The sequence below is a fragment of the Stylophora pistillata genome, chromosome 6, assembly GCF_964205215.1.
Source record: "Stylophora pistillata chromosome 6, jaStyPist1.2, whole genome shotgun sequence".
Lineage (NCBI taxonomy): Eukaryota > Metazoa > Cnidaria > Anthozoa > Scleractinia > Pocilloporidae > Stylophora > Stylophora pistillata.
Genome location: NC_142524.1, coordinates 21,081,273 through 21,096,064, shown reverse-complemented (window position 1 = coordinate 21,096,064; position 14,792 = coordinate 21,081,273). Strand labels below are relative to the sequence as shown.

At 39.6% G+C, this 14,792-nt stretch overlaps 2 protein-coding genes and 3 long non-coding RNA genes across 5 annotated transcripts; 2 read left to right on the top strand and 3 right to left on the bottom strand.

The window, feature by feature from the left end:
- The first annotated feature begins 87 nt into the window (after positions 1-87).
- LOC111341088 (uncharacterized) lies at positions 88-2,639 on the top strand. Its single transcript, XR_002695818.2, has 3 exons — positions 88-365; positions 610-655; positions 2,260-2,639. It is a non-coding gene; the product is annotated as an uncharacterized LOC111341088 (long non-coding RNA).
- Positions 2,479-3,585, bottom strand: LOC148728733 (uncharacterized). The gene is made up of 2 exons (XR_016002311.1): positions 3,218-3,585; positions 2,479-3,076 (listed from the first exon to the last, which is right to left on the bottom strand). It is a non-coding gene; the product is annotated as an uncharacterized LOC148728733 (long non-coding RNA).
- A 1,481-nt stretch (positions 3,586-5,066) lies between these two features.
- On the top strand, positions 5,067-7,799 carry LOC148728732 (uncharacterized). The gene is made up of 2 exons (XM_088762666.1): positions 5,067-5,404; positions 5,763-7,799. Exons 1-2 carry the CDS (start codon positions 5,283-5,285, stop codon positions 7,045-7,047), a joined length of 1,407 nt encoding a protein of 468 aa, XP_088618792.1. The 5' UTR covers positions 5,067-5,282; the 3' UTR covers positions 7,048-7,799.
- LOC148728731 (uncharacterized) lies at positions 7,070-9,284 on the bottom strand. Its single transcript, XM_088762669.1, has 2 exons — positions 9,096-9,284; positions 7,070-8,956 (listed from the first exon to the last, which is right to left on the bottom strand). The coding sequence occupies exons 1-2, from the start codon at positions 9,267-9,269 to the stop codon at positions 7,880-7,882; spliced, it is 1,251 nt and encodes a 416-aa protein (XP_088618795.1). The 5' UTR covers positions 9,270-9,284; the 3' UTR covers positions 7,070-7,879.
- Positions 9,285-13,768: 4,484 nt separating this feature from the next.
- On the bottom strand, positions 13,769-14,539 carry LOC148728730 (uncharacterized). The gene is made up of 2 exons (XR_016002306.1): positions 14,301-14,539; positions 13,769-13,990 (listed from the first exon to the last, which is right to left on the bottom strand). It is a non-coding gene; the product is annotated as an uncharacterized LOC148728730 (long non-coding RNA).
- Positions 14,540-14,792: the final 253 nt, after the last annotated feature.

Below are 14,792 nucleotides of genomic sequence, written 5' to 3'. Positions count from 1 at the left end.
TGACGCAAACAGTTGCCTCGGGGATTTTGCTGCTTCGGTTTCCGCATTCACTTGGAAAGACAGTAGCAAGAGGAAAAAAAGGTTTAAATAACGCTAGAATACAACTATTCGACCCCATGAAAGCAGCAAGATTCCTCTCTAACCCAGACTTTATCCAAATCATTAACAGGTCAAGAAGAAAAGAAAAAACTACATTTTTTCTTTGCCTGTTCATACATTACGCAAGCTGCATTGTTTTACCATTATTAGTTTAATAGATGATTATCGCTTTGTGATATGCACGGGTTGTTATCACGTCATTAAAAGAAATAGTTGCCTTCTTTAAACTGTGATGTTTAGGAAGAACTCTTTGAAGTCTTTGTCAGGTAAATTTTGCTTCTCTCAAGAAATTGTTGCGAGGGTTTCGCTCATCTAGTCAGCGATAGTTGTGAATTCGTGACACTCCGAAAGTCGAGACGGTTAAGACACTTCTAACGCATAAAAAAGGTTGTATACCTTACCCTAAAAAAAGATTTTTAAAGAAAAATAAACGAGTAATCTGTATCTAGACCCTCCCTTTAGTTATTTTTCGCATAGTGTATCGAACTTTTTGTTTTTTTTTTTTTTCAGCCGAGAATCTGCTCATTTGGATACAGAAGCGAGACATCAGATATCTGTACGTTTATGATTTTATGCTTCATTTCATTTCTACGAAGAAAAAAGTTGCACCGTCGTCTTGCACCTCTCTTTATACCCAGCATCAAACCATGAGCTAGCGCTTATTGGTATATACTAAAACAGTGGATAGCGTTGAAGGCGCGCTCTGATTAGCTCGTCAAACTCCGAATATCCTTTGCTATTTACCTCCGAGCAACTCGGGAAAAAAAATGGCGTCCCGGTTTGCATCCGTGACAAGCGAAGAAATCACTCAAATCAATTTTTGGTGGTGTATGTTATCCCACTGTTTTAGTATATACTAAAACAACTATTCACCTAGATGTGGGTGGTTAGCGGTGGATAGTTACCTTGCCGCTTCGCGGCTCGGTAAATATCCACCACTAACCCTTCGGTGAATAGTTGTTAACTACCCGAAATGACATTTCCACCTCTGATGAATTCTAAATTTCGTCGTTAATCCTAAGAAGTACATATCACCGGATTCTAGTCTTAAAGCGTATCTATGAATAAAGTGTATGTGTAAACATAAAAAAATCCGGTACGATGATAATCTTATCTAAGTATATGGAATATGTTTGCTGCCACTATCGAAGCACCAAACGCAATTAAATAGGATAACTGAGAAATAAGACGATGGGCTTTTCCAGGACAATTTGACAAGTTGACAAAACCCTTTTTTCTAATTCTGTGAGTAGAGTGAAAATTCTGATATTTTTTCTCCCATTGCTTGCTTGTTATTGCATTTTTACAGGGCTAACACGTCTTAAGTTGAAGCGGAAAAAGTTAAAATAGGCTGCAGTTAAAATAACCTATGACGAGGTTTCTTCCTTTAATGTTGCAAAGAACTACAGTAGTCATTAATCAGTGACATTTTCAGTACGAAAAAATAAAATAAAAGAAAAGAAATTTCTTTAATGTCAATTACTCCAAAAAAATGCTCTCTAGCCTAACTACTGACCTTGAGATACGCAAATGAAGGTAAAGGTCAATATCATGCACGAACGGTTACCAAATCGGATTATCAGAAATCGGAAAGTGCACGCAAACATGTACGCAAGATTACCTGGCACTACGCTGGAAAGTACATTAGATGCACATTCGGATTTACGAAAAGAATTGTTCTGCATCGCTGTAGTTATACAAACCAGTTTGCAGGGACGATTATCGCAACTTTAAACATGCTGATATCACAAAAACTGGGATGAATGGTTGCATTTCTTTGCTCACATACCTTAATTAACATTTCATCAATTTCATCAACACGGAACAATTTTATTGTGAGTCGTATAACCGCATGTTAATTGGGCATTATGCTTTCAAGTATCCGGACATCATGGTTAACCACTTTGTTTTGTTTCCATCAAAAGAGAACAGTTTGTTTAGAGTTCTGACGAGAGGGCTGCGACAATAATTTAGAAAGAAATGTACTATTTCTGTGCAGTATGGGAATTTGTGGGTTTTAAACTTTGCAAGCCTGAAAAGTTGTTGTAATCCGCATTAACAAGCATCCGCACTAAATAAGCCCACAAAACGAACATTGCAGTTTGAAAAATTAACTACCTTTTTTTGAATAAACCTTTTGTTTGTTTTGTTTTTTTGTAGGGGTCTAGAGGAAACCTTTTGTTTAATTTCCTTCCTCTGGTGGGCCTTGAAAGGGAAACTGAAGCTCTAAGTTTAATCGAACTGAGTCATAGCAATGACTGGAGGAGTCAGAGTGAGCCCTAGTTCAGCCATTAAATAAATCAGAATATCAAGGGCTCGTCCCTCTCTTATATTCTAGCGCTCGAACAGAAGATCGCGACAGTTAGGTGACAGCAGCAGTTTCATTGCGGAAAATCTTTATTTAAAAAGACTGACGCGCCGATTAACTCAGCTGAATGGTTAATTTTTTCCGCATTCGCAGCCGTTGCCTTTAGGGAGTTGGGAGAGAGTTTGAGAAAGCTTAATCAGTATCTCTTTATTAAACGCAACATTTTCAACGACATCTCCCAACTTTTGAGGTGCAGTTCCTAACGTGGACTCCCCCGCATACTCTCGTACCTCGTTCTCTATTTCCTTACCGAGCTCAAAGTCTACTTTCTTTCTTATTCTGTTTACACACGTCACTCTCTTTACATTAATTTCTGATCCTAGCAGTATATGCAGAGCGCGTGTCATATGTGAACCTTGCCGTGGCCAAACCCACTGACTCAGTGGTAGAGTTTTGAAGCACAGGTCTGATGTTCGATTTCTCACGCGGATTTAGAATTTTTCCTTTGTCTTACCCGCGTGAAGAGTCGAAATAACATCTCTCCAAAGTTAACAATAGTGTTCTCAAAAGAAATTGTTTCATAGTGTTACAATGGAAGCCAGCTGAGATGTCTTACAGCGTTATGTTAATTCCGCCTCTTGTTTTCTCTTCACTTTTTTCCTCCTGCCGCTAGACATAGATAATGAGAACAAAACAAATTTAATAGCGAAAAGAATGTCGTAGTCACATTCACAATAACTACTTGTGAAAATCAAGCCTAAAAGAGTAATTAACGTTTTCGTGGGATTAATTTCGTGGCCTTGTTTTTACCTTTGTCTAATCATCCTTGCCTTTCACCGCCTGTCAGCTTCTAGAACCTGACATAGGCTGAAGACCAACTTCAAGCGAAACTATAGCTATTCACTGCGCAAGTTCTTACGATACCTCTGAAAGACGAATACCTTAGAGGAAATATACGAAAATAAGATTTTCCAACTGCAAAATAAATGTTTTGGTGGGAGTCAATCACAGCATAAATTTAGAAATAAACAACGTATTCAAGCATATGATTTTACCACTGCAGACAAGTAGTATGCCACTAAGCTGATGATTTATGCTCTTTCAGAGATTTTAGACATTTTTGTTGCTTCGTCAGTGGGGGAGTAGAGCAAGATGGTTTTTAAAAAATATTAAATCCTCATATTTTGATTGTGTCAACTGAGGTGATAATGTTAATTGGCCACTATAAAGAGTTTCCAGCTGAAGTTTCGAAACTTTATCTCAGAAGTATTTTTAAATTTGTTTTGGTTCATTTACATTTCAAATATACCGCTTTTTGTATCGGTTCGCCGGCGTAATAACCCCTCGCGGGAGGTTGGGAAGACACTAGAAAAGTTTGTAAACCGCGAGCCGGAGTCAAGTGATTTCCAAACTTTTGGAATAAAAATCACGAGCCGGATGGCGAGTTATTTACAAGCTGTTTGGGTGTTGTACCAACATCCTAAGTGGGCTAATACGCCGGTAAACCGATAGAAAGTGCAGTATATTGCTTTTATAGGACAAAGGTAATATTCTGTGGGTTTAGCAATGCAATAGGCGATAATTTATATTACATTTGCAAGGCCTTATGCACAACAGAGCACGAAGAAGACTGATGATGATGATGATATATATATATATATATAAAGTGTGACTTGATTTTCGTAGAACAGTGCTCAATACATAGAAGTAGAGCGAAGTATATATTGTGGGAGGAAAAAGACAAGTAAACTACAAGTTCATCCCTACAAGCCTGTTTCGTGGTCGCCCACTCATCAGGGGATTTAATGAGAATAAACTTTACCATTGCTTATATACAATATAATTTGCATGATCTAATTAGTCTAATTTATGCAGCGCGAAATTGACAGTTTAGTTGTTGCGTAGGAGGGCTTTGCTTCTGTGGCGGCATGAAGACACGAGTTCATTACGTTTGTTTAGTGTTGATAGTTCGGGCCGGCAGATGATTAGGAATTTTTCTTTGAGGCAGAGGTTGCATCTTTTAGTTGAGCTGTTATACGGTGAGTGCGATGAGAGAATGCGCCAGGAAATAAAGTGATCGATGTTGTTGTCTTTGAGGGTCCAGATGTGCTTGCTGAGTTCGGTAGAGTTTCTGTGTTTAGCGTGGCGGAATGATGCGGTGTGGTTTCTGTATCTTGTTTTGAAGTCATTCTCTGTGAGTCCGATGTACGTTTCTGTCGTGTTGTTGTCTTTGCGTGTAACGGAGGCTTGGTAGATTACTGATGGTTGCAGGCAGTTTCCGTCGAGCGGGCATGTGTTCTTTTGTCGGCAGTTGCATGTCTTGTTGTTATCAATGGTAGTGGCGGTGGCGGTGGCGGCGGTGTCATCAGACTGTATACATGCTGTTAGGATGCGTTTGTTATGGTTGTCGATTATCTGTTTCGTGTTGTTCATGCAGCTGTAGCTGATTTTGATGGTGTTTCGGTGTTTATCACTAAACAAACGTAATGAACTCGTGTCTTCATGCCGCCACAGAAGCAAAGCCCTCCTACGCAACAACTAAACTGTCAATTTCGCGCTGCATAAATTAGACTAATTAGATCATGCAAATTATATTGTATATAAGCAATAGAGTCCTAAAGTGCTTACGTCACGTTTCCATAGCACCGGAATTCTGTGGTCCAAACAAACCAATATGGCGTCCCTAGCGTGACACATTGTCGTTGACCTCGAACACTTCAAGAGCTATAATAGCGCATTTTATCCTCCAATAATAGAAATAAGATAAAGAGAATCAAGATAACCTTTGGCCTTACTATTGAAGAGTATAATAAGCGGACAAAAGCACCTGGTGAGCAATAATTCGAGTCAAAACGCCACGGAGACGAAGTTTGCGATGGGCCAGTGTTTTCATCCAGATTGCAATCACACATCTGAAAGCCACTGCTGCCGATTCTTTTCGTTTCCAGACCAGAAAAAACATAAAACACTCTATGATAAGTGGATATCATTTGTAAGGTGAGTATTTTTCGAAAAATATATATTTCGATGCTGTACCATCGATTAGAAATAGCTGGTTTTTTTTTTATCTCAAACTGATTCACGATTAGCTGTTTCTCTTTCTTGTCTTATTTCTTTTCTCGCGGCTTTGCCTTTCCTTGTCTTCAGTCTTGATCTAAGATTATTTAGTTACTAAAAAACTATATGATAGTTGTGAGTATCAAAGCTTTTACACTAACTAGTATTAAGTAACAAGCTCAGAGAAATACTCGCTTCGCATTCACGTCTTAGACTACAAGGTTAAGCATGTGACCAACTAAACTTTGGGTTTTTTAAGCGCAAGTATAGTAACTGCTTCTGTCTTTTTCTGTTATAGGAGAGGAGATAGAAAGCCCAGCAAACATTCGCGACTTTGCAGTTGTCACTTTAAAGATGGGCGAAAAGAAAATATGCCAACCATCAGTGACAGAAACAGGCACAAGCTGTTTGATAGTTTGGACTTGCTGCCAGGTACAGGACCAACACCTCCCAGTACACCTACCCCCAAGAAAAAACGGAAAGTGTCTGCCGAGCCCACGAAATTACCAACTGTAGCATCTGTGCTTGAAGAGATTAAAGAGAACTCTGAACCATGTTCCACTGAATGCTCACAAGAGGAAAAGACAAGTTCCAAAGAAGCTCTGCTGTCAATAGAGCTTGATATGACTTCAACAGAACTTGCTAAACACAAGGAAGTGTCAAGTTACTATAGTGCACACTACTCTGCTAAGAGCTTGAGCCCTGAGGTGATACGGATGGAGACAGGTCTACCCACTAAGGATGTTTTTGATATTGTTGTGGGATATGTTTCAAGATTCAAGGGTGAAATAAACTATTATGCTGGATGGAAGGTTGAGGCGATCACACTTGAGGACCAGATATTTATCACTCTGATGAAACTGAAACAAAATTATACCAATCTACATTTAGCCCAGTTGTTTTCATGCAGTGTTGCAACTGTTGCTAACATAGTACTAACTTTTGTCCATGTTCTGCATTCTCTCCTGTTCAAAGACATCATGACAACTGTGCCATCTAGAGAAAAGAACAAGATGTGTTTGCCATCTTCTTTCACTGAGTACAGCAGTTGCCGCATTGTGATTGATTGTACAGACATTGAAATTGCTGCACCTAAGCTCATGTCCCAGCAGAATGCTACATATTCCAGCTACAGGGGAATGAACTCTTTCAAAGTCATTATAGGGGTTGCCCCAAATGGAGTTATAACCTATGTTAGTGATCTTTTTCCTGGCTCAGTCACTGACAAGGTCGTGGTTAAAGAGTCTGGGTTTTGTAAACATTTGAGTGCTGGTGATCTTGTTCTGGCAGACAAAGGTTTTCTCATCAGCGATGTAGTTCCAAGAGGTGTTTCAGTGAACATACCACCATTTCTCAACAATGGAAAGTTTACAGAGAGTGAGGCAAGGGCAACAAAATCAATAGCTCGATGTCGCATCCACGTAGAGCGTGCAAATGCAAGACTTAAGAGTTTTCGCATCCTTGGCTTCATCCCAGCATTTTTGAGGTGCCATGCTGACAAGCTATGCCAACTGTGCTCAGCTCTTGTTAATTTGCAGTATCCATTGATCAAGGATGGCTGCGAAGACTTTGAATTTGACTGAATAGAACTTTTTTTCAACTAAATTATAGTACAATGAGTTTTTAATATTATTTTTGTATTACTAGAAGCCCTACTGTAACAGATCAAATGGTATTGACATAGCTTTGGTCAAAAATATGATGTGGTCAGTTTTACATTTTTCTGATATTCATCTCCTTTATGTTCATTAATACAAACTACTATGTGTTCTGTGAAAATAGATTATAATGAAAACCAGTGACATTCTTAAATTGTCATTTCAACTAAATCCAGGTCAGGGGCATGTGACCAGTATGGAATTCTTTTGTCCAGTAGTTCCAAGTGTGAAAGTCGTGCTGGCTTAAAGGTTTTACTTTTGTGTCTGTGAAGCTGGGAGCCTGAGTCCAGGTGTATAAAACTAAAGCCACACTTCAATTAGCTTAAGGGATGGTGAGAGGTAGTCAGAAAAAATAACCTGTGCTGCATGGATTTTGTTTTGGCTCTCTCCCCTTCCCTTTGCATTGCTATGCAAGCCTACTTAAGTGTGGCATAAGTTTTATGTACCTGGGCCCTGTTGAGTAACCAGGATAAGTGTTACCAGCTACCAGTAGCCATTGGTTGCAAAAAAAAAATTGTTTAAGCTTGCTTTCAGGAAGAATGTAATTTATTATTAAGTTACTATGCTAAATGGAAAAATGTGGGTTCTTTATCTTGTGTCTCTATCTGAGTGTAGAATATGTAATGTTATATTAAGAAATTAATGTATGAAATTTAAAAAAATACCTTTTAACATTAGCTACTGCCTATTTACATTAGCTCCCACTCCCCCCCCCCCCCCCATACTCTGATTATGTCCAGCATCTGTGCACCACTTTTCAAAGTTCTCCCTCGGTAATCTTTGGGAATAGTTGATGAAAGTAAAAATCACTCAAGATAGTAATATTGTGCTCCCAAGATTCGTCTCGTTCAATCTTGATAACTACACTATCCTTTGTGGTCCATACAACAAAGTAGCAGAATTTGCGCTTTGTCAGGAACATCTGGCCTTGACACTGATGCCAGTAAACATGTGTGGTAGACAGCGTATAATTCCCTTCCTTCTCCTCCAAGTAAAAGTCTTTGTGCCCACAAGCTTCCTTGATTGTCGCATTTCGATGTGTGTAGGGGCACTTACACTCAATCACCGAGTCGTCTCCCACAAGTCCATCAGGGGAAGCACCCAGAACTCCCGACTCGTGTAGCCAAAGGCCGGTCTGTACAGGTGTAAAGTTTGTGATGTTGGTGAAGGATTTCAGGGCCTCAGTCTCATTGTCCTGTCCCCATGCAATTGCTTTAACTCCACTCAAGTTGTATTCCCCAAGTAGTCGCTTGATAAGAGACGGTGTAACTCTTTTTGCCTGGAGGACGGAGCCAAAATTACTGGCAGTCAGGCGGCCTCTACGAGCTTGGTGCCATGCAGGGCTGTTTCGCTGGCCAGCCGTGAGGGTGCTCACAACATTTATGGTTCTCTCCTCTACTTTGGCATTCTCAATCAAGTACTCTAATTGTTTTTCCTTCGTAGATGCCATAAGGAAACCTTCTGAGTAAATGATATCCTCAATCGTCTTGATCGGGAGAGGGGTAGCAGGTTGTGGTTCGGGACTCAAGATCCAGCAGGTCCCTGTAAATTTGCCATAGCGCTTTAGTTCGCTGTACAGCCACATCCGATCTTCTCGGCTAGGATCGCGCGCCAAAGGGCTGTAATCCTTCTTCTTCGGTGGCGCTGGAAACATCTGGCTTGCAGACTGTACGCTTTCTGCCTTTCGCTTTCGTTTCCATTGGCATTCCAGGTCCGTCCTGCTAAGGTTATGGATGCCATAAATAAATATGGCTGCCGCGTGACTGCACTTGAACTCGCCGCGAGGACACTCGCATTCTGTGTTTTTTATTTCAAGGTTTTCATCGAGATAAATCTGATAAAAAGATAATTCGAAACAGACACGTAAGTTGAAATATATATTCCGCAATATAAACATTAAATTGGAGGTGAAATCGGGGTTGGGAGTTCTTCGAATTGAACATACGTGTTGTGATCCCAAATTGGCAACTTACCGTGACTTTGTAGTCCTTATTTTTCATGCTTGCTTGGACTTCACCTTTGATGACTCCCCTGGAATAAATAAAGCTTTGGACATGGTCGGATTTGAAGTGGTTTTCTCCGCGATCAAGCGATTTCCGCTCTCCAGAAAAGAAAGAAACGAGTGAGCATATCGATAAAGACGCCATGTTTGAAGTATGAGTTTAAACTGTTTAGACCAGAAAAAAATGCTGTCATGGCAACGTGACGTCACACTTTAGGACTCTATGGTAAAGTTTATTCTCATTAAATCCCCTGATGAGTGGGCGACCACGAAACAGGCTTGTAGGGATGAACTTGTAGTTTACTTGTCTTTTTCCTCCCACAATATATATATATATATATATATATATTACATTTAATATACACTGACAACTGACAAAAAACATCTGTCGTTCCCTTGTAACCTCTTGATCGGACAAATATTGCGGAAGACACTAAATTCCGCTTTCCGTTAGTCAAATTCACGTCAGCGTTATGGCATTGACGTTTTGACGTAAATCGTGGTTCTTCCTCTAAGGATCTTCAAGGACATCCCTCAGGTTTGAAAGTGATTTGTTTTCTAAAAAAAAAACACCAGTCATTTTTTCCACGGAGAAAAAGACAGTTGCAAACCCACGAAGCCAACTTAACTACTCAAGCGGTCGCCGTCAAAACTCCTATTTCATAATAGCCATGCGGTTTTTGTTACTCCCTTTTCATTCGATGGCCGATTTGGTTTCGCAAGTGCGCCACTTACCTTGCTCGACCAAATGATTTATTCAGCTGTTTTCAAAGCGTGGTATTTACCGTAAAATGCTGATGAAAACAAAAATGCTTATACAAACATAGTTGAAGAGCTTTTCTTTCATTTTTAGTTTGCTTGTTGTTGTTTTAGTCGTCTTGCTTTTTTATGACGCTAAAATACATTTTTGACCAATTGAATTAGTTTACTAAATATCCAGGGGATCGGAACGGTCACCGAGAGGACTTAGACCATGCAAATGCGGCACAAATATGGCAGAAAATCAAGAGATGGATGGACCAAAGAATCAACGAACATGAAAGGAACGTTTGCCTCACCCCTAAAACTCACCAAGGGGTTTCAAAACATGGTGATGAAATAGGACGCTTGCCGGAAAGGAACCCAGTTTCGTGTAGTGACAAAGACATTCACTGTTAGGACAGTACAATTAAATAGTGAATCAATGTAGAAAGTATAGCAAATACAGCGGAATCAATCGCGAGCTTCCGAAGCAAGTATCCCCGGCAAAACTATTGAAGACATTAATTTTTAATTGCACAAACCAACGAAGCACGATGGTAAGAAGTTATAATTCTGCCTCATTCTGTTTGCTGTGAACGTCATTCTTCACCTCGCCATTGTCCAACACCCTCAAAACACTCTGCGTAGGTCAAGACGGATGCTGAGAGCACAAGAGAGTGCCACCGGGTCGGGTACTTTATGCCACCACAACAGTCATTACGTGATCGTCTTCATTGCGAGTGCTTGACCACCTTTCACACAGTTTTTGTAATCAAAAACAATCGTTTTCCGTTTCCTTTCGGTGTGGTCGTAAATTGAAGACTGATCTGAGAAAATAAAACTTAACAAGATATAATCATTGATCTTAAGGTCTGAATACTCTCACAGCTTCACCAACAATTAAAATGAACAATACTCAAGTGAGCCAGGTTACAGCTACAAAATCGCTTGGTGTAATAATAGACGATAGACTCGATTGGCATAGTCACATCGCAAAACTAACGAAAAAGATCGCCTCTGGTATCGGGGCTCTAAAGCGAATTAGGCACCTGACCCAGCATCAACCTTACATCTCATTTACCAAGCTTTCGTAAAACCTCACTTTGATTGCTGTCACATTGTTTGGGGTAGCTGTGGGAAAATGCTACGAGACAAACTGCAGAAATCTCAGAATAGTGCAGTTCGTGTGTTGACATTCTCTAACTATGATGCTGATGCAACTGAGCTACTCGAGTTTTTGGGGTGGAAAAATCTAGCACGCCAGCAGCAAATCCATAAAACCACCATGATGTTTAGATGTCTGCACGGGCTAGCTCCAAGGTATCAATATTCAAAGTTTACGTGGCGTGACCTGCTTATGACCTCAGGGACTCTGAAAATAAGCTTAATGTTCTACTACCGCGCACTAATTATTACAGAAAAAGCTTTAGCTACAATGGCGCCACATTATGGAACAGTCTACCACGCGATATAAGGAACACAGAGTCTCTGTGGTTATTTAAACGTAAGATCAATGACATTCTTTAAGTCTAACGCACGGCATTCACGGAAAACAGCTTTAGTGTTATAGTATGTAGTTTTAATTTTAAATATCTTAGCATATGTGATATGTATTTTTATAGGCTGATGAATTGATCGTGTTCAAATAAAGATTAAATAATATAAAAAAATAATAATAAGTGGAGTCTCCTGCGCGAGAGAAAGGAACGCAGACAAGAGACTGTGCTCGTAGGGTATGTGTGATCGTCCTCTTCAGTACAGTCCTGAGAATAACTGTCGTCGGTAGCGGTGACTGAAGAATGTTTCGACAACGTGAGCGGATCGGAAGTCATAATCGGGGTCAAGTGAGGAGATGCTCACTCAAAGAAACTTATGAATTCCGATTTGAAAAATACTCGAATGATTACAACGTAAATAAAATTAGTTTTAAGTATCATTAAAGAAACCAAATGCATCGCGAGGTAACTTTTCGTATGTGCTTAAGAAGTAGAAACTTAAACAAAAGAGAAAGAATGAGTTTTAATGCTTCCCAACGAAAACGGTAGTTGCCGCCTGAATTTGTTTTACCTGAACTAAATTTTCTTCTTTTAGAGGCCTTTTTGTTTATACGTCGCCGAGTAGGCTATTTTAATTTCCACCTCGTGCTAAGCTGTTTTAATTTCCCAACCTCAAACACTTCCTGATAAGTCTTTCAATGCAATAAAACTTTCCTAGAAATCGACTGCTGAAAATTGCCGCGACTAGGGACGCCTTTTATAAAAAAAAACACTTTTCTTTTATCAAAGTGCTGGTCTTCAGCAAGTAAGGCTCGGTTATCAACGTTCAAGAAAAGATCAGAGCCCCCACTCTGTAGCTCAGCTTTCGGAGTGCACACTGGCAGATATTTATAGGGGTCTGCCATTTGGTTCTCCATGTGTAGACAAAATTCCAAATAACTTTAGTTTTGTTATCGCATCATAAAGATCCGGAGAAGAATCAATATCACCAATTCGTAAATTTCACAAGAAAATTCGTTGCAATAATGAATTTAAGATACTTTTGATTCCAAATCACTCATCTGTATTTAAAACGGCAAATAGCCATATACAGTCTTGTGAAAATCATATCCTACCAAAATATACCCGTTTCGAGACCAATACAGCTCGAGATCCCGTACCTTGAAGATGGAAGAGTGGTACACATGCCACCTAGGTCGCGTGGGAGAATAGGGACTTTAAGCAAACGTACCACAACGGCTACGGTAACTAGAACGTGGAAAAACGATAGATCTAATTGGCAGAACAATAGCCCAGCACATGCGTTTTAAAACTTTGTACATTTCTTAGCCGACCTTTCAAAACAACAACGTGAAATCACCAAAATTTGCGTCGTCTGCGAAGCAAAACCACGGCGGCAAATTATTTTAATTTACATTTGGAACTCAACGCTACTTTTATGCGTTATGTTGAGTTTGAGATCTGGCGCCCTATGAGACGGTAAACACATGCAGCCATTTTCGAAATTCTAACTAAAAGTAGAGACTCGTTTTTTAATCGACGTCTTCCGTGGCGTTGCCGTCCTGACTGCTTAAAGCCCCTAATATCCCTAAATGCAGCGAGGTCCTTCTTAGTCTTCAAGGACGATATCGAACTTCAACCCCAAAACTAGATCGATTCATAATAGGGGAGTTTTAAAGTGAGTTTGTTTGAAAATTTGCATCCCATTTGTTGCAACACGCCCACATTAAACTGTGATAATTACATGTATAAGCGAAACGTTGATAGGTCCATTATCCAACATTATCCCCCTTCCGAAGCACATTCTATATGCTAAGTCGTGGCTACAATTGGAAAAAACGGAGCGGTAATAAATGAAGAAAAAAATTAAGTAAGCTTTCTGAAAAATTTAGCTGGATATGATACAAGGCATTGCGAATATTTTTAATTTTCTCTTTGATGTAGTGCTGTCACGCAGAACGACAATCATTTCCATCTCTAACAGCTATTAACTTAACTTGTTTATTCGCAAATAGTTTATAATGAACTCATTGTTTCTGAATCAGTCTTGCTAAGCAGCTGATTTTTAATTTGGTATCATGATCCTTAAACAAAATAAGTTTTCCCTTTACGTCTAATTCTCTTAAAAAAAAAAAAAAAAAAAAGAAAAAGAGAACACTTTCAAACAGCTCATTTCGAATAAGCACGAGTTTCTAGATTAATTCAAGGAAAATCGTACCCGATCAAGACATATGCTCATTTTGAGACCGAAACAGCTCCGTAATCCGCAACCCTCGAGAGGGGAGGGTGGGGGACATACTTATCAAGGACATGTGGGGGAATGTCCTTTAATACAACAGGATCCCACCTATTATTCAAGAACCAATGTCGAGACTCAGCGTCAAAACCAGACTATTCCAGACTTGCAAAGTGTTCATTTACTTTATTGAATTAACGAAAGAAAACGCGTTTAAAAGGGTGCTTCCTTTCTGTTTACTCATTTTTCAAACATTTCCCCAACAACATCTTCCTCACGCAGTCCTCTTTGGTGTGTATCTTCGTCCCGCATGATCTGTTCACAATTCAATTGTCGAGCAATCGAACAAACCCGTCTTGCGTGACCTTCCCTCCGCTTTCCTTTTGGACAGGGCTACAAAAGAAGAAAACATGTATGGGTATACCAAAAATCACAATTGCATTCATCAGTTTTAACCAATTTCAATTTTCTGTGGCTTCAAACGAACGCTTTCTTGTTTGTTTTGTCTTTCTTTTTTTGTTGTTGTTGTTGTTGTTTTGCTTTTTTTTTTTGGTTTTTGTAGTTTTCTTCGTTTTCCAAGCAGCATTCGTCTGTAGCAAATGATTAGATGAGGTTAAACAATTTTAATTTGGTTTCGGTTTAGTCAAACTGAGCTGAATTTGTCACTCAATATGGTGTAACTGTACATGCCCCTGTTACATACCGAGTTATTGGTGGGAGCTGTTGATACTCCTATCCCATCGGATCCTTGGACAAGAAGCAGGGATAACAGAAACAGAATGCTTAACATCACTCGTGCTTCCATGACTTTCCTGATGTTCCTGACTTTCACTGAATGATTCAGTTGATGGTGCCTGTCTGGATCACTTTGATGCAGTAGGAAAGTGCCTGGGCTTTTATAGAGTGAATTTCGTGAGAAATCTGCATCTCCCTCGTTCCAAAACGCCTACATATTGTCATCTGTATGAGATCAATTTCTTCCTGACATGAAAACAGTGAAACAAAATTCGCGTATCAAATAATTAAAGCGAAAGCCGCAAAAAATTTGATCTGCTCATTACCTCGATCCCTCGTCAATAAGCATCTGCTCGCCTAAGCGTTGTTAGAATTGCACAAAACGTGCCGAGAATGAAAGAGACGATAAACGCAAAAACGTAACTTAAGTTTTTCCTAATAATCAGACTACTATTTTAAC

What these genes read in the sequence shown, in the direction of transcription:
- LOC148728731 (XM_088762669.1), bottom strand. Translation starts at nt 9,269, where the DNA reads ATGGCGTCTTTATCGATATGCTCACTCGTTTCTTTCTTTTCTGGAGAG. An exon ending in ATAAGGACTACAAAGTCACG is followed by an intron (nt 8,957 to 9,095) that starts GTAAGTTGCCAA and finishes TCTTTTTATCAG; the next exon opens with ATTTATCTCGATGAAAACCT.
- LOC148728732 (XM_088762666.1), top strand. Translation starts at nt 5,283, where the DNA reads ATGGGCCAGTGTTTTCATCCAGATTGCAATCACACATCTGAAAGCCAC. An exon ending in AAGTGGATATCATTTGTAAG is followed by an intron (nt 5,405 to 5,762) that starts GTGAGTATTTTT and finishes TTTCTGTTATAG; the next exon opens with GAGAGGAGATAGAAAGCCCA.